Genomic DNA, 26,684 nt, shown 5'->3' with positions numbered 1-26,684 from the left:
CAGACCTGTAACGTCTTCTGTAAGAAGCTTTTCTGTCCCCCACTCGTTACCTGTATGAATGGCACCTGTTTGAACTCATCATCTGTATAAAAGACACCTGTCCACAGCCTCAAACAGTCAGACTCCAAACTCCGCCATGGCCAAGACCAAAGAGCTTTCGAAGGACACCAGGAAAAGTATTGTAGACCTGCACCAGACTGGGAAGAGTGAATCTACAATAGGCAAGCAGCTCGGTGTGAAAAAATCAACTGTGGGAGCAATCATCAGAAAATGGAAGACATACAAGACCACTGATAATCTCCCTCGATCTGGGGCTCCACGCAAGATCTCATCCCGTGGGGTCAAAATGATCATGAGAACGGTGAGCAAAGATCCCAGAACCACACGGGGGGACCTGGTGAATGACCTGCAGAGAGCTGGGACCAAAGTAACAAAGGTCACCATCAGTAACACACTACAACGGCAGGGAATCAAATCCCGCAGTGCCAGACGTGTTCCGCTGCTGAAGCCAGTGCATGTCCAGGCCCGTCTGAAGTTTGCCAGAGAGCACATGGATGATACAGCAGAGGATTGGGAGAATGTCATGTGGTCAGATGAAACCAAAGTAGAACTTTTTGGTATAAACTCAACTCGTCGTGTTTGGAGGAAGAAGAATACTGAGTTGCATCCCAAGAACACCATACCTACTGTGAAGCATGGGGGTGGAAACATCATGCTATGGGGCTGTTTTTCTGCCAAGGGGACAGGACGACTGATCCGTGTTAAGGACAGAATGAATGGGGCCATGTATCGTGAGATTTTGAGCCGAAACCTCCTTCCATCAGTGAGAACTTTGAAGATGAAACGAGGCTGGGTCTTCCAACATGACAATGATCCAAAACACACCGCCCGGGCAACAAAGGAGTGGCTCCGTAAGAAGCATTTGAAAGTCCTGGAGTGGCCTAGCCAGTCTCCAGACCTCAACCCCATAGAAAATCTGTGGCGGGAGTTGAAAGTCCGTGTTGCTCGGCGACAGCCCCAAAACATCACTGCTCTCGAGAAGATCTGCATGGAGGAATGGGCCAAAATACCAGCTACTGTGTGTGCAAACCTGGTAAAGACCTATAGTAAACGTTTGACCTCTGTTATTGCCAACAAAGGTTATGTTACAAAGTATTGGGTTGTATTTTTGTTATTGACCAAATACTTATTTTCCACCCTGATTTACGAATAAATTCTTTACAAATCCTACCATGTGGATTCATGGATTTTTTTTTCACATTCTGTCTCTCACAGTTGAAGTGTACCTCTGGTGCAAATTACTGACCTCTGTCATCATTTTAGGTGGGGGAACTTGCACAATCGGTGGCTGACTAAATACTTTTTTGCCCCACTGTAGCTGAAAATGTTCCTCTGCTGCTCCGTCAGACTCTCCTCCTCCTGCTGATCAGCTGGGACACAAAACAGATCTTTGTTAGGCTCCACACTGCACTGAAGAGTCAAAGTGTCTCATATGTTCATCTGACAAGTAAAAGAACACATTTTTGTTTCCCGAGGTGGGCAACTTGTTGGAAACAAACACAAAAGCTTTGAGCACTGATACCTGCCATTGCTGGCATTGAAAGATGCAACGCCAGCAATGTGGATTGTCAAGACTCAAACCAATCATCAAGCAAAGACAACAGGGATCATTTGTTTCTGTTTATTTAGCATTCACAGCATTTGTAGTTGCCTTCTGTGCAGGGGAAGTCCACGCACACTGTGTGGTACCGCCATCCGCAGAAGGTGCATTCAACCTCTGTAAGAGAAACGAGATTGTCTGAGACTGAAATGATATTCACTAAAGAAGTGGTGATTTGTAAAACTTCACATTTTGATCCGGGACGTACTCTGCATGAAAACAAGCGCTCACTCTTCCTACTCAACAAATCACAAGGGCGGAGCCTTATACCACGTGATACAGAAGCTGTGCCGTGTGATGCTAAAATTAGCAGGGAAAAAACAACGGAGAGCACGTCAGGGATGACGAGAAAGTGACAGGAGAAAATCCGTCCGGGTCAACCACCCAAACATCAATAACGGGAACCTTATACAGCGCTTCCCTATACACGTCAAACTCCCGCAGGCACAAAGACATCACGGAGGCTATCACTTATCACCTGACCAAAGATATGTGTAACGGTCTTTTGCATTTGATGTTTGTTGCATTTGATATTTGTTAAGCTGTATGTCTGGATTTTGTTCCTTTGCGCCCTCTGGTGGTGAACTGTGCAGGGTACAGCTTTGCTGTTTGGGTCTCCACCCAGCAACTTTTCTTTTGCTAGCGCACATGGTGTCTGCATGCTGCAACTCACAGTTAGCTCCACACATGGAGAAAATATTGTTTAAAGAGTGAAAATAATTGACGAAGAAGATGGAAGATAAGGCAATAAGGCCATAAAGCTCTATTTAGCACTTCCTGGATGTCAGCTCACGAGGTTTGTGTATTTTAAATGGTTTATTTTCTGTAATTAAGGATTTTTTTGATTGATTGACACTATGTACAAGAGCGCATTTTGATGTGATGTTTTTGTTTTATTGTTTTGTCCGTGAGCAGTTCTCACGGGTTGCCAAGACCAGAATAAACCCTGTTTTATAACTACATCGTGCGTACGTCAATCCTTGAGGGTGCTACAGTGAGAACTCCGCTCTGCACGGGTAGATGAAGGACGCAGCCCCGCAGGAAATTCAGGTGCCCCGAAAATAAGTGTTGCCTCAGTTAAAGGACTCAATATAATTAACCACAAGAAAGAGAAATAAAAAGGAAAAGGACTGTAAAATTAATTAAGATAAGTTTCCTTTTATAAATAAACAAAGGACTGAAATATTTCTTCTTTTTTCTTTCCTTCTCATTGTTTACATTTCTGCTGTTCAAGTGACTGATATTCATACAGTGTTAAGTTAATGTTGTGATGAGTAACCTGTGCATCGTGCATATGGTGGGCTTCAGCAGTTGCTGTAAGAAACAGTATTACTGGCTTGGAGAAGAGATGTAATGTGAGTTAAGTATACATGTTAAGTGATGTTTAAGGAGTAATAGTAATTACTGTGCTTTAAAGTTGTAACAGTAAATGAAGATTAATATTCATTTGCTCCTCAACTAACAAATCAAATTTAAGCTGCTGCACCTTTACATTAAGGCTAAGTAAGATACACAAAAAACCCAAACCCCTCCAACAATGGCAGAGTTTGAGGCTAATCCAGAAGTCAGTGAAAAGGGTGATGTGGAACAACTTTCTGCAGATGAGCAACTACAAGCAGTTGAAGGCACAGCTGATGATGTTTCTACTACCTCACAAAGAGCACGACAGAGCCAACGAGTCCGTACATTGACGGAAAAGGGCAAAGAACTGTACGGTGAGCACATAAAGAAGGCTGCACATCGTTTCAGTGTGCGCTATGAGAAGTGGAAGGTTGTCATTAAGAATGCCAAAGGAGCTATAGATGGTCAATGCTCAAAGGATCTGCTACAAGAACATGTTTCCAAGGTTTTGAGTGCTTCTAAGGATGTGAATGCAGCCTATGATGACTTGAGACGTATTGAATCTCCAGATAGTGACACAAGACGAAGGATGGATACGTGTGAAGCCATAACAAAGACAATTATCAAATCTGTAAGAAAGTGTCCAAGCCCAAGTAATGCGGAGGTTCAAAGAGATGAAGAACTTTGGAAGGACACTGAGTCTTCATCTAAATACGTAGCCTCAGATGTGAAAAGTCAAAGGGATGAAAAATGGAAGGAGACTGAGTCTATGCCTAAGTTAGAAGCCTCAGACAGGATGAGTGTTAAGTCACACCACACTAAGCTCTCTTCTCATTCGAGGGTTTCCTCTAGACACTCCAGCCGGCTCTCGGCTAAAAGACAAGATGCAGCTGCTGAAGTTGCAGCAAATGAGGCTGCTCTCCAAGTTCTGCTTGAACAAGAAATCCATATGAAGGAAATTGAAAGGCAAGAAGCAGAAATAGCACAAAGACAAAAGGCTCTAGAAGCTAAGCGCAGAGAAGTAGAGCGACTTGAGACTGTAAAAAAGCTGAATGCAGCAAAGGCTCGACAGCGAGTGTATGAACAAAGTGAAGGTTCAGATGAAGAAATATACAACCTACTTCACCACAGATCTGATAAAAATGAAGTCAAGTCTGAAAACAATGACCAGCATATGAAACGGTGTTCCTCGCCACGAAATGTGACACCGCACCAAGAGGTGAACACAGAAGATCTGGTCAAAGCATTTGCAGTGTCTCTTAATGCAAGTCGTCTTCCGGTACCAGAGCCAACAATATTCAGTGGCGACCCTATCAGATATAATGATTGGAAAATTTCCTTTCAGACTCTGATTGACAGGAAAAATATACCAACTGAAGAGAAGACTTATTATCTGAGGAAATATGTAAGTGGACCTGCAAGGAAGGCAATAGAAGGCTACTTCCCGCTTGGCACAGAGTCTGCATACTATGCAGCATGGACAGTTCTCGTAGAGAGGTATGGAAATCCCTTCCTCGTAGCAAAGGCCTTCAGAGACAAACTTGACGCATGGCCTAAGATAAGCTCTAAAGGCAGTATGGAACTTCAAGCATTTGCTGACTTCCTTTGCTGCTGTAAGACAGCCATGTCGCAAATGAAGGGGCTTGAAGTGCTCAATGACTGCAATGAAAACCAAAAAATGCTCGCAAAACTTCCAGATTGGCTTACTTCAAGGTAGAACAGAAAGGTTACAGAAGTGCAAGAAGAGACTCACACCTTTCCAAGCTTCAGCCAATTCGTAGATTTCATCTCACGGGAAGCCAAAATTGCCTGTAATCCCATAACATCTCTCTTTGCTCTGAAGCCAAGTGAAACTGAAGGGGCAAAAACAACAAGGAACAGAGGCAATGGAGCAAAGGTGCTAGCAACTAACTCAAATGATAGGACTGTTAGTGCTAGTTGTGTGTACTGTGAAAGGTCGAGTCACAGCCTACTTAAGTGTAGAAGGTTCATAAATGAGAGCATTGTTGAGAGACTAAAGTTTGTTCAAGACAAGAAGTTATGTTTTGGCTGTCTGAACTCTGGTCATCGCTCCAAGGATTGCGAAGGGAGAGAAACCTGTGACACATGTAATAAAAGACATCCAACATGTCTTCATGACAATCGCACGAAGGAAGACAGAACAAGGAGAAATCCACACAAGAACAGTGACAGGACAAGACAAACGAACGCAGATGTCTCACAAGACAACAGTGTCACACCAACAACAAGTGAAGCGACTTCTAACAGAGTCACACAGAATGTTGACGACACTCACACATCTTCCATTATTCCAGTATGGGTGTCAACCAAAGGTGAGCCAGCGCATGAAATTCTTGTGTACGTGCTCCTTGATACACAGAGCGATACGACCTTTATTCTTGAAGAAACGGCACAAGCTCTGCATATCAAAGGTGAATCGACTCAGCTAAAGCTCACTACTATGTCTTCAAGAAACACAGTTGTGTCCTGTCGCAAGTTCTCAGGTCTACAAGTCAGAGGGTTCTACTCAAATAAGACCATTTCCCTACCAGTGACGTATGCCAGAGACTTTATTCCCGCAAACCGAGATCACATTCCATCGCCTGCAACAGCTAAGGCATGGTCTCATCTTGACTGCATTGCAAGTGAGATCGCTCCACTACAAAGCTGTGATGTTGGTCTGCTGATTGGGTACAACTGCCCCCAAGCACTTGTTCCTTGTGAGGTTGTGTCTGGAAAGGAAAATCAGCCGTTTGTGCAAAGAACTGATCTGGGATGGAGTATTGTGGGTTATGGCAATCCATGTCTCGATTATGGAGACGCCTTCGGAATAAGTCACCAAGTCATTGTGAAGGAAGTGGTGCCTGACATTAATCCCTCTTTAAATCTCACCAACAAGGTTCACTATGTCTACAGAACTCAAATAAAGGAAATGATCTCTCCCACAGAGGTCCTAAAGATGTTGAAGTCTGACTTTGTTGAGAAAGCACCAGAAGACACAAAGGTCTCTCAAGAAGATCTCAAATTTTTAACAAAGATGAAGGCCGGCATTAGGCACAAGGAGGATGGTCATTTTGAAATGCCACTCCCATTTAAGAGTGAAAGGCCGAACCTGCCAAACAACAAGGTATGTGCTATTCATCACCTCAAATGTTTAGAAAAAAGGCTCAAGAGTAACAAGCAGTACTACATGGACTATAAGAAATTCATGAATGACATCTTAGCCCATGGAGATGCTGAAAAGGTCACAGAGCAAGACATTGACAAGACACCAGTATGGTACATCCCACATCATGGTGTGTATCATCCACAAAAACCCGGAAAGATTCGTGTCGTCTTTGATGCCTCTGCCAAGTTCCAAGGCGCTTCCTTAAATGACCATCTCCTCACTGGTCCAGAGCTAACAAACACCTTGCTCGGAGTCTTGTGTCGCTTCCGAAGAGGCCCAGTGGCTTTCATGTGTGACATCGAACGCATGTTCCACCAATTCCATGTGCATGCTTGTGACCAAGATTACCTACGGTTCTTGTGGTGGGAGAACGGTGACCTTGAAACTCCATTCACTGTCTACAGGATGAAGGTACACCTATTTGGAGCAGCATCTTCTCCAGGTTGTGCCAACTATGGCCTCAAGCATCTTGCAGCTGAAGGGGAAGGAAGTTTTAATGAAGAAACCATCAAGTTCATCAAAACCAACTTCTATGTTGATGACGGACTAGCAAGTGTTGACACTGAAGATCAGGCAATACAGCTGGTTAATGAAGCACGCAAACTCTGCAGCATGGGCAAACTTCGGTTGCACAAGTTCATCTCAAACAGCACCAAAGTTCTAGCTTCGCTTCCGAAAGAAGAATGCGCTGCAGCTCCCAAAGAGCTAGATATGGCACTCGGTGAAGTACACATGGAAAGAGCACTTGGCGTACAATGGTGTGTGGCATCAGATCAATTTCAGTTCAGAGTAGTTGTTAAGGACAAACCACTCACCAGAAGAGGAGTATTGGCCACAGTCGCCTCTGTGTTCAATCCACTTGGGTTTGTGTCACCTTTCATTCTGCTGGGAAAGCAGATTTTGCAACAAATGTGTCGAGATAAACTCAGCCAGGATGATAACTTACCTGACAGACTTCGACCTCAGTGGGAGTATTGGTTGCGTGACCTGGGAAACCTTGCAGACGTAAAGGTTCACAGATGCTACATTCCTTCGACCTTCAAGGCACAGCACTACGAACTTCATCATTTTTCTGATGCAAGTGCATCTGGATATGGAATGTGCACTTACCTCAGAGCAGTAAGCACAACTGGTGAAGTCCACTGCTCATTGGTGATGGGAAGATCAAGAGTTCCACCAACCAAAGTCACAACTATACCTCGGCTTGAGTTGTCGGCGGCCGTTGTTGCTGTGCGCACTGGTGACATGCTGAAAAAGGAATTGGAAATGGAAATTTCAGAAGAAAGGTATTGGACTGACTCGAAGGTGGTACTCGGATATGTCAGCAATGAAGCCAGAAGATTTCATGTGTTTGTTGCAAACCGAGTGGAACGCATCAAACAAAGCACAGATTCAACCCAATGGAGGTATGTAACTTCCGAAGATAATCCGGCAGACCACGCCTCAAGAGGTCTCACAGCAGAACAACTTGTAGCATCAAACTGGTTCAAAGGCCCAGACCTCCTTTGGCAGAAGATCATACCCAGTGGGGAAATTAAGGTGGGAGAGTTATCAACCAGTGACCCGGAGGTTAAGAAGGTTCAAGTCCACAAGATACAAGGGGAGGAACAAAGGTCACTGTTAGATCGCTTACACAAGTTTTCCGACTGGTCGAGGATGATTAAGGCAGTTGCTAGACTCAAGCGCTATGTGAAAGAAGCAAAGGATCACAAGAGTAGATCACACGACATCAGTAGTGTAACAAGAGAGAAAGGAAGCAGAGTTAACAATCATAAAGATGGTTCAAGAAACAGCCTTTGCTCAAACTTCGAGCTAACAGATTCTGGATTCTTGGATGCAGCAAGATCGTGTCATCTTACATCTATAAATGTGTAAAATGCAGAAGGTTCAGAAGGCGCACAGAGCAGCAGAAGATGGCAGACCTCCCAGAGGATCGGATGGAGACCACACCGCCATTCACCTACTGTGGGATGGACTGCTTTGGTCCTTTTTATGTCAAAGAAGGCCGCAAGGAGCTAAAGCGTTATGGCTTGCTAATCACTTGCATGTGCTCCAGAGCAGTGCATCTTGAAATGCTTGACGATCTCTCTACAGATTCCCTCATCAACTCATTACGTGCATTCATGGCCATCAGAGGTACAGTTCGTCAGATAAGATGTGATCAAGGCACGAATTTTGTCGGCACTAGAAATGAGTTTATTGGAGCATTTAAGGAAATGGATCAAGCCAAGCTAGGGAAACTGGACTGTGAGTTTCTCATGTACACCCCAGCATCTAGTCATATGGGTTGTGTCTGGGAAAGACAAATTCGCACCATAAGAAGTGTTCTCATGTCCATTCTGGAACAATCAGCCAAACAACTCGACAGCTCCTCTCTGAGGACATTCCTGTATGAAGTCATGGCAGTGATTAATAGCAGACCATTGACTACTGACCAACTATGTGATCCATCAAACCCAGAACCTTTAACACCGAATCACATACTAACCATGAAGTCCACAATCATCTCTCCACCTCCAGGAAGGTTTGTGAAAGAAGATCTTTATCTCCGTAAGAGGTGGCGTCATGTTCAACTACTTGCCAACACTTTCTGGACAAGGTGGAAAAAGGAGTATTTGTTAAATCTTCAAGGAAGACAGAAGTGGACCAAAGAGCACAGAAATGCTAAGATCAATGATGTTGTCCTCCTGAAGGATGAGATAACTCCACGCAACCAGTGGAAGTTGGCAAGGATCATTGAAGTGTATCCTGGAAAGGATGGAAAAGTGAGGAAGGTGAAATTGCTGCTGAGTGATCCAACCCTGGATAGAGCAGGAAAACGTAACTCCAAACCTGTGCACCTGGAAAGACCCATTCAGAAGACAGTCATTCTGATGGAAGCGGAAGACGATTCTCCACCGCACTCTGCTTAAAGGATAATTCACGATAGTTCATTCAAAAGCCGTTCATTAGTTCATAGGCAATACTTTATTCTTTTTAATCACAAGTGATTGGTGGGAGTGTAACGGTCTTTTGCATTTGATGTTTGTTGCATTTGATATTTGTTAAGCTGTATGTCTGGATTTTGTTCCTTTGCACCCTCTGGTGGTGAACTGTGTAGGGTACAGTTTTGCTGTTTGGGTCTCCACCCAGCCACTTTTCTTTTGCTAGCACACATGGTGTCTGCATGCTGCAACTCACAGTTAGCTCCACACATGGAGAAAATATTGTTTAAAGAGTGAAAATAATTGACGAAGAAGATGGAAGATAAGGCAATAAGGCCATAAAGCTCTATTTAGCACCTCCTGGATGTCAGCTCACGAGGTTTGTGTATTTTAAATGGTTTATTTTCTGTAATTAAGGATTTTTTTGATTGATTGACACTACGTACAAGAGCGCATTTTGATGTGATGTTTTTGTTTTATTGTTTTGTCCGTGAGCAGTTCTCACGGGTTGCCAAGACCAGAATAAACCCTGTTTTATAACTACATCGTGCGTACGTCAATCCTTGAGGATTGACAATATGGCTCCCATCAACACTGTGCAAAACGAGGGATTTAGGAAAACGATCAACACCCTAGACAAACGCTACACAGTGCCGTCCCGCAACTATTTTTCTATTGTTGCACTACCTGCTCTGTACACGCAGCGTCGAGCAACGGTGGAGACGGAATTTCAAGCAAGACAACATTTTGCTGCAACAACAAAACGTGAGACATTTGTTGTTTTTATGTTTATTTGTTGTTATGAGAGAATCATGATCTCAATTCTAAGCCAAAAAATCGTGATTCTCATTTTATGCAAAATCGTGCAGCCCTAACATTAACACAAAACTATTGTTTCACCAGAGAAACACACATGAAGAGAGAGAGAGAGACAATAACAGCTACCAAACAGTCGTCATAATTCGTCACACAATGAGAAAAGGACAAATCAACAAGTAACAATGACTAATTAATATTAAAATCTGTAACATAATGTATTGTTTGGAGTTTAGTCTGATTGGTTCAGGATGAGCTGCCATTATCCAATCACACGTCTGCTTACCTGCATCTTTTCTCTTTTTTCTAACCTGAACACCTGATGGCTTTGAACTTTTGTTGTCCATCTTCCATTGGTTTGAATTTTGCGCTCCAGTACAAACACAAATCCCCCAACCCGAGGATCAGCACAATTAACCTAACAGCAGGAACGTACAGAGGGGGGGGGGGGGGGGGGGGGCTACAGGGGCTTGAGCACCCGCCCCTTTCCTGATGGTGCCCAAGGTGCCCTTTTGTTGAGGCAACTTTTTTTTTTTAATTATTATTATTATTTTTTAATGTGTGTGTGTGTGTGTGTGTGTGTGTGTGTGTGTGTGTGTGTGTGTGTGTGTGTGTGTGTGCGCAGAGTGATATATGAAATGATGGGATGGAAGAAGAGAAGCAAAGAGTGATTCACAGGCAGAGCCTAAATTATTTCTCACAGTTTTTTGTTGCCTTATGGTTCCAAGCGCTGTCACCAATCTTTGCATTTTGTTATTATCTCATGACACTTGTTTAATCAGCTACCATCTCTCCTGTGGACTTTTTAATGTCTACAGTCTCAGACCAACACAGCCCTGCCCTCATAGCTGGACTGGCCATCGGGCATACCGGGCACTTGCCCGGTGGGCCGCTGGCGATTTTTTGTTTTTATGGGCCGACCGTTTTTTTTTTTTGTTTTGTTTTTTTTTTGGGAAGGGTATAAACAATGAAAGGTGTTGGATTGGCCAATTGGTCATGATCGACTCTGGGCTGGACCAATTACAGCCGAGGAGGTCGGATGCACCCTCCCCCATGTTTAGCAATCTTATAGACGAACTAAAGAAAATGGAGAACAAAAAAAGGAAAGGAGGTGCCGAAAAAATTAGGGCCAAAAAGAAACAAGCCCTTCAGGCAGACGCTGCCAAATGTGTGAAAATTACTGAATTGTTTGGTGGTAGCTATGGCATAGCTTCCATAGATTTAGCAAGATCAGCAAGTGGTGGAGGCCAGCAGGTGGATGAAGGAAAGGGGAGGCAGGAGGAGGAGAGACCCGAGGCGGCCGCCGGTCATAGTGGCAGAGGAACTGAACTTCAGGTAAGAAGTTATGACCTGCTGTCTATCTGTGTCAGATATAAACTAATTTTAGTTGTAGTTTGTTTTCGTTGTGGTGACTTTATACAGTCGCTTAGAATAACTCGTACAGCGTAACTAGCATGACGGAGTTTATATACTGCTGGGCGGGTGCTATGAAGTTACTGATAGTAAATTTTATTTTATGCTTAAGGTTAGTTTCTCAAACTTCTCAAAGTCTTAACAAATTGTGCCAATCCATGTTGCACCAGCTGATTTATCATCAAAAGTGGAGAAGTCTGTGACAGAGGAGACAGAAGAGCAGCAGAGAGAGATGGAGCAAGAGAGAGAGATGGAAGAGCAAGAGAGAGAGATGGAAGAGCAAGAGAGAGAGATGGAAGAGCAAGAGAGAGAGAGAGATGGAAGAGCAAGAGAGAGAGATGGAAGGGCAAGAGAGAGAGATGGAGCAAGAGAGAGAGATGGAAGGGCAAGAGAGAGAGATGGAAGAGCAGGAGAGAGAGAGATGGAAGAGCAGGAGAGAGAGAGATGGAAGAGCAAGAGAGAGAGAGAGATGGAAGAGCAAGAGAGAGAGAGAGATGGAAGAGCAAGAGAGAGAGAGAGATGGAAGGGCAAGAGAGAGAGATGGAAGGGCAAGAGAGAGAGATGGAAGGGCAAGAGAGAGAGATGGAAGAGCAAGAGAGAGAGATGGAAGGGCAAGAGAGAGAGATGGAAGAGCAGGAGAGAGAGAGATGGAAGAGCAGGAGAGAGAGATGGAAGAGCAAGAGAGAGAGATGGAAGAGCAGGAGAGAGAGATGGAAGAGCAAGAGAGAGAGATGGAAGGGCAAGAGAGAGAGATGGAAGAGCAGGAGAGAGAGATGGAAGAGCAAGAGAGAGAGATGGAAGAGCAGGAGAGAGAGAGATGGAAGAGCAAGAGAGAGAGATGGAAGAGCAAGAGAGAGAGATGGAAGAGCAGGAGAGAGAGAGATGGAAGAGCAAGAGAGAGAGATGGAAGAGCAAGAGAGAGAGATGGAAGAGCAGGAGAGAGAGATGGAAGAGCAAGAGAGAGAGATGGAAGAGCAGGAGAGAGAGAGATGGAAGAGCAAGAGAGAGAGAGAGATGGAAGAGCAGGAGAGAGAGAGATGGAAGAGCAGGAGAGAGAGATGGAAGAGCAAGAGAGAGAGAGATGGAGCAAGAGAGAGATGGAAGAGCAAGAGAGAGAGATGGAAGAGCAAGAGAGAGAGATGGAAGAGCAAGAGAGAGAGAGATGGAGCAAGAGAGAGAGATGGAAGAGCAAGAGAGAGAGAGATGGAAGAGCAAGAGAGAGAGAGAGATGGAAGAGCAGGAGAGAGAGAGATGGAAGAGCAGGAGAGAGAGATGGAAGAGCAAGAGAGAGAGAGATGGAAGAGCAAGAGAGAGAGAGAGATGGAAGAGCAGGAGAGAGAGAGATGGAAGAGCAGGAGAGAGAGATGGAAGAGCAAGAGAGAGAGATGGAAGAGCAAGAGAGAGAGATGGAAGAGCAAGAGAGAGAGAGAGATGGAAGAGCAAGAGAGAGAGATGGAAGGGCAAGAGAGAGAGATGGAAGGGCAAGAGAGAGAGATGGAAGAGCAAGAGAGAGAGATGGAAGAGCAAGAGAGAGAGATGGAAGAGCAGGAGAGAGAGATGGAAGAGCAGGAGAGAGAGATGGAAGAGCAGGAGAGAGAGATGGAAGAGCAAGAGAGAGAGATGGAAGAGCAAGAGAGAGAGATGGAAGAGCAGGAGAGAGAGATGGAAGAGCAAGAGAGAGAGATGGAAGAGCAGGAGAGAGAGAAGAGCAAGAGAGAGAGATGGAAGAGCAAGAGAGAGAGATGGAAGAGCAAGAGAGAGAGATGGAGCAAGAGAGAGAGAGATGGAGCAAGAGAGAGATGGAAGAGCAGGAGAGTGAGAGCCAGGGCATCGATGACTTTGCTCGCCCTGAACCTGCCATATTACAGGCCTTCTTAGATTACCACCCACAGCAGAACAGTAGCAGTGCAGTTGTGATGAGGGTGTTCAGCTGTAAAGATGGCACCAACAGGAAGTGGCTTACTTATTGCAAAGAACGCCATTTATTGTTCTGCTTTGTGTGTCTGGCATTTGCAAGGCTGACTGACACCAGCACATTTATAACAGGCATGAGTGACTGGCGACATATACATCTGCGCACAGAGGAGCATGAAAAGAGCACTACACACCAGACCTGTGCTGAAGCTTTTTTCTTAAGGTGCTCAAAAGGCAACATCAGGAGCTTGTTTGCTGGCAGTCAGTTGTCAGCTCACAGAGCACAAGTGAAAAAGAGACGGCAAGTTTTAGAGCGTATAGTGGATGTGATCAAAGTACTTGGGAAGAGGGGACTCAGCTATAGGCATGTGGAGAATGAGGCTGCATACACTTTAGGTGATAACACCATCGATCATGGTAACTTTCTGGAACTGATTGTGTTATTAGGCAAGTATGATATGTGCCTTGGAGAACATTTGAATGACTGCATTGAAAAAAGCAAGAAGTTGCATCAGACCAGTGGATCAAGAGGTAGAGGATCTCTCATCACCCTACTCTCCAAAACAACTGTCAACTCAGTGATTGATGCACTTGGCCATCTCCTTCAAGAGAGCATCGCCAGTGATGTCCAGAAAGCTGGGATGTTTTCTGTTCAGCTAGACACAACCCAAGACATCACAGGTTATGATCAGTGTTCAGTAATCATCAGGTATGTTACTGAGTCTGTGCAGGAGAGGCTTGTCTCCATAGTGAGGTGCGAAGCATCCACGGGGCAGTACTTTGTAAACTTGCTTTCCGGAGTTTTAGAGCATCTGAATCTAGACAAGGTCATGTGCATTGGGAATGCAACAGATGGTGCTTCAAATATGCAGGGCCAGTACAAAGGCTTTTCAGCACTTATGACTGCCCAGTCTCCAACTCATGTGCATGTGTGGTGCTATGCACACATACTTAATCTTGTGATTGCTGACACAACACAAAGTGTCATTGAAAGTGGATCACTCTTTAATTTACTTAATGACATAGCTGTGTTCATCAAGGAGTCCCATCACAGGGTTAATCTGTGGGAGAAACAAACCGAAAACACAAGACACAGACGCCTCAGTCCAATAGGTGAGACACGGTGGTGGGCCAAGCACGATGCCCTCCAGAAAATCTTTGGACATTTTGGAAAACCAGATGATGGCCTCTTCGTTGATGTAGTGCTGACGATGGAAGCCATTGAAAAGAGGGAAAAAGAAAAGCCAGCTGTTTGTGTCAAAGCACGAGGCTTTAAAGAGTGTCTCTTGAAGCATGAAACTGTGTTAACAGCACAGATATTTCTTAGAGTGTTTGAGCAACAACTCCTCTGTCAAAGTACCTCCAGTCAAAGGGGATGGACATTCTCTCTGCCCATCATATGGTGACTGCCACACAAGATGGCCTCAAAAGTATTGCCAGGGACTTTCCAACTGTGAAGACAGCTGCAGACACATTTGTGAAACAGACAAATCAAAAACTAGAGGAGAGGGAGAACAACACAGACATGGAAGTGGAGGCTGAACTACCTAAAAAGAGAGCCAAAAGGAGAAAAGGCATGGCCGGAGAGATGCCTGAAGATGAGTTGCAAATCAATGCTGAGAAATCATATGAGGTGAAAGTGCACAACATCATCCTGGACACAGTTATTGAAGCAATCCACAGACGATTTGTCATACATGGCCCTCTTCTTGCCGATTTGGCATGGTTGGACCCCAGGAAGTTTAGCCAGGTCAGAACAGTTTCTCTTCCAAGTAATGCATTTCAGAACCTCAGCGCCTGTCTACTTAAATTTGACAGCAGGGCTACAGTTAATAACCTTCAGTCAGAACTGAAACGTTTTGCTGAACAGTGGGAAAGGCTTAAGACATCACATGTAGATGAGTACACGACCAGAACAGCAAAGGACAGATCTGAAGAATGGGACGAAGAAATTGAAATTGTGACCGAAAGCTGTGGTTCTTGCAAAAATTGCCCACTGTGCTGCTATCAAATACTCAGGCGGTTCAACATGCTGTCTGATGCCTATCGTCTCCTTGGGCTGGCATACAAGTACCTGCTGACCCTCTCCCTCACTCAGGTTGCCTGTGAAAGAACGTTCTCTACACTCAAGTTCATTAAAAGCAGACTCCGAAGCAGCCTGTCTGCAAACAAGCTGGAGATGTTTATGCTGATGGCCACTGAAAAGGACATTCTCATGTCATTGGACTCTGACATGGTCATTGACAGGGTAGCTGAGAAGAGTGACCTGCTGAGAAAGCTCCTTTTGTAACCTGGTGAGGTGAAATAAAAATGAGCAAAACATTCCTAATTATCTATTGTTAATATTAAATTCAGCTTTATTGTTATTGCCTAAACGAATACGTTTAGTATCTACCTTCACTTCAAACAAGTCAAGTGATTGGTAAATGCTTAGAATTTGTCCATCTTAATAGACAGAATAAATATGAGATTGGAGTATTAGGCATTTATAAACATATATTCTTACAGTCTTAATCTGTCATTGTTTCATTTCAGATGCTGTCAGTCATTTTAGGAGGACTGAAGTGTGTTCATTTTAAGTAAGTACTATATGGAATATGATTCAACCATTTTTCTAGAGTAAGCATACCAGTACTGTCATCGTCTGAAAAAATCTATTAAGTACAATTCTTTCTCAACCTTCAATGTCTGTCCTTTCACTTCATAAAGGTTTCCATGTCTTAAGATATGTTCAGTGTTGCTGCTGTGGAAGTGTTGTAGGTGACCTTTTATTGATGAGTGAATAGTCTTTGGTGATACAATTCAATCATAATCTGTCCTTTATAGATTTTAATATTCATCTAATCTTTATTCCTTTCTGTCCTGTTTGTCAGGGTCTGATCATACATTGTTTGTTTAAGAGGTTCGAGACCATTCAACTTTTTAAGTTCATCAACGTAAGTACTAGTGTATATGATTTCTCTAATTCCTTTCTGGAATAAAGATGCCAGTACTGTGATCATCTGAGCAAGTCCATCAATTGCCATTCACAGTTCTTTGTCCTTTCACTTGTGTCCTGTTTTTCAGGGTCCCATATAATTTCTTCAGAAGTAAGTACTGTATATGATGCCAGTATTTTCCCATATTTTCTAGATACTGTATTAGTACTGTGTGTAAAATGCCATCAAAAACTCAATTAAGTGTTATTCTTATTCTTCTTTCTCACCTTTCTTTCTCTGTCTCCTTTCATATTTAAAGGTTGCTGTGTTAGCAAAATATATTGTGCTACCATGCTGTTTTCTATTGTTTTGGTAAATAAATACTTTATGAAAATATCCCTAAATCTGTCATTTATTAATTTTAATATTAATTAATGATCATGTCTCACCTCTAGTGTTCTTGGTCTTAATTTCAGGTTTCTACCATGTGTTGTAGATAGTTCAGGAGGTTAACTCTACCAAGCAGTCTTTTTGTTTCCGCTATGTACTGTTTAAAATCCCGAATAGGGAGAATGGTGTAGGTTTAACTTTATTAGATTGATACATATATCCCAACAAGGCAGTGTACATCAAAGCAGTTGTTTTCATGCAAAGGCTTTATGGTTTTTCCTATAGCGATTGACAGACCACGTGACTTTGCGCATTGCATGCCGGGAACTCCTGGCAAAACAATCCAAGTACCGCATCAAATACAAGCATTTGCAATTGCAGCACTGCAAAACGTTCATTCTCCGGTTCCAATACCTTCTTGTTTTATCTTTGCCGCACAAAAAAGGAATGTACAAAACGACGGAGAACAATGCCGGTCCGTACAAAGACAGACTCGACGAAAAGACAAAGAAAAGATACGAGGAAAAATCAAAGGAGTGAAAGGGTCAGACCCTTACGAGCACACAGAGGGACAAAAGACGTTAGCGTGCTGCCCAACTTTCACCACGCTCAGATTTATAATTATACGGTTCTTGGAGTGAGTGCATACACTCATGAAGTTTAGTAACTTCAGGTCACTGCAACAAGCCCAGGTACAGTTTACCGACGGATGGGTGCAGGACCTTGAAATGCACCGAAAGACCATCGTACGAACAAAGGTAAGTTTACCTTTGTTCGTCTCACAAATCGTCGTCATAAATACACATTCGTTAACCGTGTATTAATATAACCTTTGAGCTCAACGGTAATTAATTAGTAGTGGAAAAATAATTGTAATATTTGAGCCATTTCTGCTGTCCAACTACTTCTTACAAAATACATTGTTAATGTTAATTAGATTTTTTTTTACGGCATAAATAAAGGTTATATAAAAGTCACTGCCAAAGACTGATTGCGGCTTCTACCTTGTTACACTAATGTTGTTTGTAGCTCAGTATGACTTTATGTCATCCATGAGGGATGCATTTGACATATGTTTCACATATTATAGCCCAACAAGTTATTTATAGCAATTTAAATACGAGCAATCAGTTTCTTTGCAAATACCGGAAATCAGTTTTTGGCAGACAATCACTTTTTGGCACAACACCGGCTATTGCAGTTAATAATACAGCAGCTTCTTGTCATTTTTTGTGTTTCTTTTTATCGCTGTGTGACTGAGTTCAATTGAAAGCCTGTATGCGCTAGTACCGCTTGCCAAAAGTTCCCAGAATCCTTTGCGGTTTTATCCATGAATGACGTCACATTTTTGGTGGGCCGGTCTCCAGTCAAAATGCCCGGGCCGATTTTTTGTCCCAGTCCAGCCCTGCCTGCCCTCCAGCACTATCCACAGCAACCCCTCAACAGCAACATTGTACCCATCAGGTAAAGCATCGGCTACGTTTGCTTTGCCTTGTTGCTCATATTAGATTCTTGATGAAAGTGTGTTGTTGTTATTCAGCCTGGTTCAATGTGCCCCTTTTTAACTTTGAGCACCCGCCCCTTTAAACCTCTCTGCACGGCCCTGCCTAACAGACCTACACCTTAGTTCACAGATTCACTTTGTCTAAGGTTGATTTCTGGGATTTCACACAACCCAGGATTCAGATCGTGAATCCATGATGGGCTTGGATTTACATCATTATAAATGAAATGTGCTCTACTTGGAAGCAGCCGGCCCCGCCCCTTTTGACGGGTTGTGTGAGACTTTAAATCATCAAACTGTAAATTATAAATTTAAATTGTTATTGATCCTTTACCCCGAGTCCTAAAGTGTAGATTTATTTTCTTACTCTTCTTATATTTATTGTTTGTTTACTTGCACCGCTGTAACTGCAGCCTCGTCGTCTCGTCTCTCTATATGCTGGACTGTCTGTAGCGGAGATGACAATAAAGTTTACTTTGACTTCAGCAGCGCGCAGGCGCACCGAGGGCTCTCGCGCTCACTTTATAGAATTTAGAAAAAACATGGGTGCAGATTATAAGTCTGTATCATAATATCTGTTGTGTTGTTTTTATTTTGTTTTGCGAGTTGGTTATTAGATGCCGCTCCAGCCAGCCAGAGACTCCCCGCCGCCCCGCCCTCTCCTCCCTGTGCCGCCAGCAGCAGGCGCACCTCGCAAACGGAGGGCGCCCTTACTCCCAGCAAATGGCTGATAGAAAACCGATCGGTGCCTACGAATTTCCCAATATGCGCTGGCATGACGTCGGGGAAGCATGGGTACGACCGATTATTTCATTTTTTTCTTGCCCGTGATGCCCCCCCCCACCACGATGCATTCTATTGGTTTGCACACTTACACACACCCAGCTGTGGTTTCCTGTTTTGCTGGACTCTGGAGAGCCCCGCCTTTAACGCTCTTCTCTCACAGAGAGCAACAGAAAACTTGGAAAAACTCCAGATTGACTGAACTCAGTTCAAAGTTACCTTGACACCTTTAGATGTGAGACGTAGTGATGGTCCGCTTGAAGCTGACGCTCCGGTGCGTGTGTCAGAAAGATCAACGCGCTGCTTCAGAAGCACCGTGTCGAGGCTTGATTCGTTTGGCCAGAGTCACGTGATCAGTGACGTCTGAAGCTTCGTTTAGAACGTACCTTTTTTTAAATCGAACTTTATTGAAACACAATGAGTATACAACATACAAACAGATGAAGTTTACAAAAGAACAGAACATGAACATACAGAACCAGGAGTAAAAAAAATGATGATATGAGTAGGCGAAAAAAATCAACATATAAATATTGTTCTGAGAGGCTTTTTGTTGGTTGAGTCTGAAATTGATTGTATGTACAATTCATATCCTTATAAAAAGGCAGAAATATGGTGTTTTATTAATAAACTTACATTTATGGATATAAAATAGCTAAAAGTATTAACAAATTTTTTATAAAAAAACATTTATCATTCTTCCTGGGGAACTTAAAGAAAAAGAATAAAACATTTTCCCATCGTAAAGAAAACTCCCTTAAAATATGGACAATAACAAAACTGCTAAATTCTTCCAGAATCTCTGTGTAGAGGAACCAAAAGAGATGTGCCACAGTTTCTGGATGATCCCCACAGAAAGTTCAATTAGTATTTATGTCTCTTTTAAATGTTACCATATAGTGACTGGCTGGGTCACATTTATGAAGAATTTTATATGAGATTTCCTTCACCTTGTTCACAATTAGATATTTATGGGATCATCCAGACTGTCTTCCAGGTGATATCTGGAACATGTCGGTTCCAGTAAGATATTCTATATATGGGAGAGACATGATATCTTCTTGGAATAAACTACGTATTCTCTTATTGCTGTTACCAAGTTCCTGTGAAAAGCAGATTTTTCCCACTGCTGACTCAGCTGGATCAGGGAGAGTGACTGAGGCAGATATTGAGCTGTCAGTGTTTTTATATAACATTAAAGTCCCTGAGGGTATGGCAACAAGCACCATTGAGAATTCCCCAACACTGACGGGAAAATTATATAGTGTAAAGAATTCATTGTAAGTAAGTAGTGCTCCCTCGTTAAATTTTAAAACTTAGTAGCGGCCGCCATTGTTGGCAGCTGAAATTTGGCTGGGCCGCGCTATGAATTCTGGGATATGGTGGGCCACGAAGGACACACCCGACCCATCCTTCAAACTCGGGGGAATGAAGGACGCATTTGAAGGAGTCGAGGAATCGGGACAGCCTTCGTCGCCTGGCTGTGACGTCATCGGCCTTCAAATGCGGCCTCCGGAGGATGCAGCCGACGTTTTGGGACACAGCTTGTGTGTCTTTGTTGGTCATGTGACCTCCCAGGGACTACACATGGAAATGAGCAGTTTAGCTCAAATCTGGCAGGTTTCCATCGTCTGTTTTTGTCCTGATGTCCATGAACATGAACACTGTCCCTGTCAAACACGTCCAGATAATCTGATCCAGTGTTGTTCTTCTTCTGTGGTGTTTGTGATGGAGCAGCAGCTGCTGATCCTGATGTCCTCCACCAAGGGGGCAGCAAATTCAGCTGACTGTCATCATTTATTAAAAAGATGTAACAATGTGACATAATGCAATATAATAGTGTCAGTTACACATTGTGGGTTGCACTGTGGCCAGAATGGACATTACCTCCTGCCTAATGGAAGCTGTCAGCCATCCTGCAACCATGAATTAGATAAGCAGAAGTGAAGGGATTGTTAACAACAATTTAATAATAAAATGTAATGTGATAGTTGCACTTTATTAGCTCCCCACAATCGTATGAATAATAACCATGAATGCACTGCATGCTCATAGCAAGTTCTTTAGGTTTAAAGTGAGATCCTGCTTTAACCCTTTAAAACTGGTCAGAGTGGGCACACTCCGTTTTGCGCAACTATTTTTAAATCCCGGTAGCACTGTAACCACGTGAGCTAGCGCAATAATTTTTTTTGCATATGAAACCTGAGGAGTTGTATTTACATCTTATGCCATCAGCTTGTCCTAGGTTACAGTTTCCTTCCACATATGCTTAGGACTCATATTGCTCTGCTGGAAATAGTTTATTTTGATGCATATGCTGTTATTTTGCAAATTTGCAGTATAATATTTATTTTCGTTTTTCCTGCAGTATATAAAATTGGTGTATTTCAAAAATAAAACTATGAAGGCACTCAAAATAAATTTCCTGAGGTGGGAAACTATTTTTGTGCAACTTTTTTTGTATTTACAGTTTTGAGGGATAAGCCTCTTAAATTTTTCTAACTAGAAATATATGTTAAAAAAACAAAAACGATTTTCAATTTTTTGTAGTTTATTGCACTTTTTTGCAATTTATGTAATTACTATGCACTTAATACATACATATTATTAAAATTTAGGCTGTAATGGTTGTATTGATGTATAGCAAACTTGAAATGCTCCAAAAATGGCTCTACAGCATGTAAAAATATAATATAAGCTCTGGCGGACTTGGTTCTATGGTAGGTCTTAAAGGGTTAAATCAATATCAGTAGCTAATCCGATTGCTCAGTCTGACGTCAGGTGAAGTCATTTTAATGCATTTAAGAGCTGTGTTGAATTCAACATTACAAACTGAACATTAGAACTATCCTCTTCTCCAGGATTTTCCTGATTTAACATTTCAATATGACATTTCCAGCGCTTTGTTTTCTCTGCTCACAGACAAACAGATACACGCATGTATATACAGCCCACGTCCAGCTCTGCATGCACTCCTGCTCCATTTCTATAGAGAATAAACAACGTAACACAATCATTCTCCATTGTTTTCAACTCAACCAGCTGCATTTAATGAAGGAGTTTGAATTTACTTTACAACAGCTGCTGTTGTTTCCTGTCTGCATTCATGTTCTTAACTGTACTCCACACATTCTGAACTGGTGTACCGTAATTGTCGGGCTATAAGCCGCTACTTTTTGCACAAGCTTTGAGCCCTGCGGCTTTTAGTCAGGTGCGGCTTTTCTATGGATTGTCCATGAGCGGATTTGTTTTGTTTGTTCCGCTGTTGTACGGCACTACGTTGCCTGGCGGAAGGATCGGGGTTCAAGAGTGGTATGTTGGTCACATGTCCATCCGTCAGGCAACGTAGTGCAGTACGAGGTAGCGCGAAAAACAAACTTCAAAGTAGCGCTACCCGTTCAGCTGGAGGCCTGGATGATGAGCGGCGATAAACTTGCAAAAAGCAAGTTATGCCCAACTCCACCATTGGATTCTGACAGCGTGGAAAAGTGTGAAAACATCCACGATCACCAACAGATTTCGAAGGCTGAATGCTGCATGATGGAGAGGAGGACACCGCCACGGCCCTTCTGAGGGTGTTCGACTCTGACACTGACAACGAGGATTTCTTTGGTTTTGAAAGTGACAACGAAAGAAAGAAGCTGAGAGTGGATGACGAAGCCACCCTGAGCCTGTTTGTTTCCGACACTGGAGAAGAGGACTTTGGTGGTTTTAGTGCGCAGGAAGATGGTGAATGACTGACTTTTCTTCTTGTTTAAAGTCGTGTCACTGCACCTGAGCCTAAAAGGTAGTCCGAATCAATTGTTCTGGTGTGCTGTAGGTTACTGTTATGTACTACATTTGTTACTCATTTATGAAGCACAGTACATGTTTTGTACTTGTAATTACCGGTACTTGTACATATACCTAAAAAGTTATGCAAATATGTACCCATAACTTGTTTTTCAAATATTGATAAAAGGGGTGTGTCTCCAAACAGCCATCTCTTTCCTGACAATTCGCTTTGTGCATATTCTCTTACATATGATAAGTCAACATTGAAACACCTGCGGCTTTTAGTCAGGTGCGGCTAATGTATGTACAAAACAGGATTTTCCCCTGATTTTAGCTTGTGCGGCTAATATTCAGGTGCGCTCTGTAGTCCGGGAAATACGGTAGTTCTTCCTAAAGTACTGCAGTATTCCTGCAGTACATCCTTTTAGTTTTCCTAACTGTTTCCTCTGATGCTCGTTGCTATTCTTTCCTCAATGCAAATTCATGCTAAGCTCCTTCATATCCATCCCTGTTTCTAAACCTGTAATAATTGCTTTAATGTGTCTTTGGCCTAATTATGAGTCTGTCCATATGTTTGTAGTTCCCCACTTGCTTTGGTTTCTTAGCTCTGATTCTCTCAAATTTATCCTTGAAATCATTTACTGGCATCTCTCCCTCTCACTCCCACTATCCCCAGAACACCAGAGTATTCATCTCCTGGTTTATCCTATGGCCTCTTTGCATTTTCTCCAATCATCCCTGTTTCTAGAGTCTCACCCCATCTGCAGGCAGTCCAAGAGAAACTGCTCTGCCATTTTCTTCTTCTTAATCTTTGATTTTTCTCTTCACTTTCTCCATTGGGTCTTCTTAGACGCACTTTCCAGAAAGCAGCAACATTTTTTGTGCCCCATTTTTCAAATTGTGCATCTTACTTCAGCTTAATGTGTTTCCTGTTTTGTTTTTACACAGGTCATGTAAAAGAAATCCTACCAGAGACTCGACAAAGCTGAACTGAAAGACAGCACGGGCAATAAATCAGAGCAGCACAGAACTTAAGCTCATGGTCCATAGAAGCTGGGCTCTACAGGTGTACCAGGACAAGCTTAGTGTAAGTCCCTCGAAAAAGTTTCACTTGTGCTGTTTCGGTGTAAATTACTGGTTTGTTTGAACAATTTCATCAGCTGAACCATAAATACTCCAAAACAATTTCTTTGTGACTCAGTGTGATTTTTCATTTTGTAATATTAGCATGTCAAACTCTACATTCTCTACACAGATGAGAAATGAAGTGTATTTAATAATAAAAGTTATCTCTCAGAGACAAAGTTAGTGTCTCATTCAGGTCTGTATCTGAGTAGCCTCAGACACATGCAGTGCTCATATTTTCTGTTTTGTGTGTCACTCAGACCTCTTCCTGACAGGGGCAGCAATTTCATTTAAAGTCCCATTCACTGATACAGGCTGCTGGAGCTCCAACCAGGAGGGTACACACATGATCCAGGGAAAAAAATTATATATGGTCTCTTAGATAAATATTAAGAGGTCCTGTGTTTTACTAAAAAATCAAAGTAGTAAACACAGGACCTTTGGGTTAGATATAAGGTGATTTGACAAATCATGTCTGTTGTAAATGAGTAAGCCATTTATTGACCTGACTCAGGTTTAAATCATCATCAGAAAGACTGAATCCTGACCTGAGAATTGTACACTTTGGACTCTCCACTGCAGAAAATAGAAGCTTCAGTCCTGAATCCTGCAGGTTGTTGTTACCCAGATCCAGCTCTGTCAGACGGGAGGACTGGGAGCTCAGGACTGAGGACAGAGCTTCACAGCTTCTGTCTGACAGGTTACAGCCACTCAGTCTGAAGAAAGGATGACAAGAAGACATGAAACACTTGTGTTAAAGTATATTCATGGTGCCATGAGGAGCTACTACATTTACAATATTTCAACACTGTTTCAGGACATGCTGGAATCCTTATTGCCTCATGTTACAAAAGACAAATGTGGCAGTTTACTGTGACTTGCATGGATTCATTAAAAAAACAAAACATAAACACTGTTAATTTTTTCCAAATGAAATTGATTAAATGATGTTAATTGATGAAAAAAAAAATCGATATCGCTTGATCTGACCTCAGCGTTTCCAGTTTGCAGTATTGACTCTTCATCCCAGCAGACAGAAGCTTCACTCCTGAATCCTGCAGGTTGTTGTTACCCAGGTCCAGCTCTGTCAGATGGGAGGACTGGGAGCTCAGGACTGAGGACAGAGCTTCACAGCTTCTGTCTGACAGGTTACAGCCACTCAGTCTGAAATCAAGGTGGAAGGGAGACAAGATCAACCAAACAAATCAGAGCTTTATTGCTTTTTTATTGTTTTTAAGCAGAAATCAGTGAGGTGCTGGTAGATTCTGTATCTCTCTTGGTTTATTACCCAACAACACACACATACACTAATATTTGTGACTTTTGTAATAGTAGCATTTACAATGCAAAGCAACAGCGATCACAGATTGAAGGGGCCTGAATAAAACTACAATGCAGTGATTTTTAAGATGACCTGTTCTTCCAATTTCCAACAACAGATTTCTCCAACCTTACAGTTAAAAATAATTCTTTATCTCATACTGAATCTTGGTGCACCTCCCCCCAGTTTATTAAAATGGAGTGGTACTGAAGTTGCTGTAAGTGATGTGTGATGCCACTGATTTCCTTTCTGATCCAATACAAAGTAAAATTCAGGTTGGTATCTGCGATACTGATGAAAACTATTCCTTCAGAATCAATACAAGACATCATAAGAAAATATGATGTTTTGTATAACATAAAAAGCCTGAATTTTAAAATATTCAGTTAATAATCAAAAACAGATGTGACTGAAAATAATAAAACTGAGAAACATTTCATGGCCATTGCTACGGGCCATTCGATCCTTTTACAACCATTGCAAGAGCTTGGTTGGCATAGCCGGCAATACGTTGGATAGTAATAAGTCCGGTGGGTGATGGGCTCCACCAGGGCTGCCCTTTGTCACTGATTCTGTTCATAAATTTTATGTTTAAAGGCTGTATCAAAAGTTCATTCAAGTTACAATATTGTGGTCAAAAGTTCTCCTTTTTTCTTTTATACTATACAACTACGCTGTCTCATGGTTTTAGGACATGGATCTGTCATGGAAGAAATCTATGACCACTTTTAATCAACATTTTAAAAATAAACATGATCACAGATTTACTTACAGAGCTTTGTTGGAGGCTTTGACCACTGGCAGCAGCCTCAGAAGAGCCTCCTCTGAAGCAGAGTATTTCTTCAGGTCAAACACATCCAGATCTTCTTCTGATGACAGTAAGATGAAGACCAGAGCTGACCACTGAGCAGGAGACAGTTCATCTGTGGAGAGACTTCCTGATCTCAGGGACTGTTGGATCTCCTCCACTAGAGAACGATCATCCAGTTCATTCAGACAGTGGATCAGATTGATGCTTTTCTCTGCAGACAGATTCTTACTGAGCTTCTTCTTGATGTACTGGACTGTTTCCTGATTGGTCTGTGAGCTACTTCCTGTCTGTGTCAGCAGACCTCGTAGGAGAGTCTGATTGGTCTGCAGGGAAAGACCCAGGAGGAAGCGGAGGAACAAGTCCAGGTGTCCATTTGGACTCTGTAAGGCCTTGTTCACAGCACTCTGGTAGAAGTGTTTCTTTGCAGATTCTCCTGTTTCAGACTTCTTGGATGTTGTTTGTTGTTGTTCCAGCAGATTGAGTCCAGAGTTGATGAAGGTCAGATGGACATGAAGAGCAGCCAGAAACTCCTGAACACTCAGATGGATGAAGCAGAACACCTTGTCCTGGAACAGTCCTCTCTCCTCTTCAAAGATCTGTGTGAACACTCCTGAGTACACTGAGGCTGCTCTGATATCGATGCCACACTCTGTCAGGTCTGATTCATAGAAGATCAGGTTTCCTTTCTGCAGCTGATCAAAAGCCAGTTTTCCCAGAGACTCCATCATCTTCCTGCTCTCTGGACTCCAGTGTGGATCTGTCTCAGCTCCTCCATCATACTTGACCTTCTTCACTTTGGCCTGAACCACCAGGAAGTGGAT

General features: G+C 42.7%; 1 protein-coding gene and 1 pseudogene across 1 annotated transcript in view; one reads left to right on the top strand and one right to left on the bottom strand.

Annotated features, from left to right (window-relative positions):
• The window catches only part of LOC146546160 (uncharacterized), a 168,397-nt gene that overhangs the window by 139,231 nt on the left and 2,482 nt on the right, over positions 1-26,684 (bottom strand). The window contains exons 2-4 of the mRNA XM_085266651.1: positions 25,825-26,074; positions 24,722-24,895; positions 24,280-24,447 (exon numbers count right to left, since the gene is read on the bottom strand). Of these exons, the coding sequence (XP_085122777.1) occupies positions 24,280-24,447; positions 24,722-24,895; positions 25,825-26,074 (592 nt within the window). The remainder of the gene's footprint in view (positions 1-24,279; positions 24,448-24,721; positions 24,896-25,824; positions 26,075-26,684) is intronic.
• LOC146546161 (uncharacterized) lies at positions 3,142-4,450 on the top strand (annotated as a pseudogene).

The sequence above is a fragment of the Mchenga conophoros genome, unplaced genomic scaffold (genome assembly GCF_057382185.1).
Source record: "Mchenga conophoros isolate Kocher_MC1m ecotype Shallow Benthic unplaced genomic scaffold, M_conophoros_male_GT1.1 unmapped_scaffold_6, whole genome shotgun sequence".
Lineage (NCBI taxonomy): Eukaryota > Metazoa > Chordata > Actinopteri > Cichliformes > Cichlidae > Mchenga > Mchenga conophoros.
The sequence above is the reverse complement of the archived record's forward strand: the minus strand, read 5'-3'. Positions and strand labels throughout refer to the sequence as shown.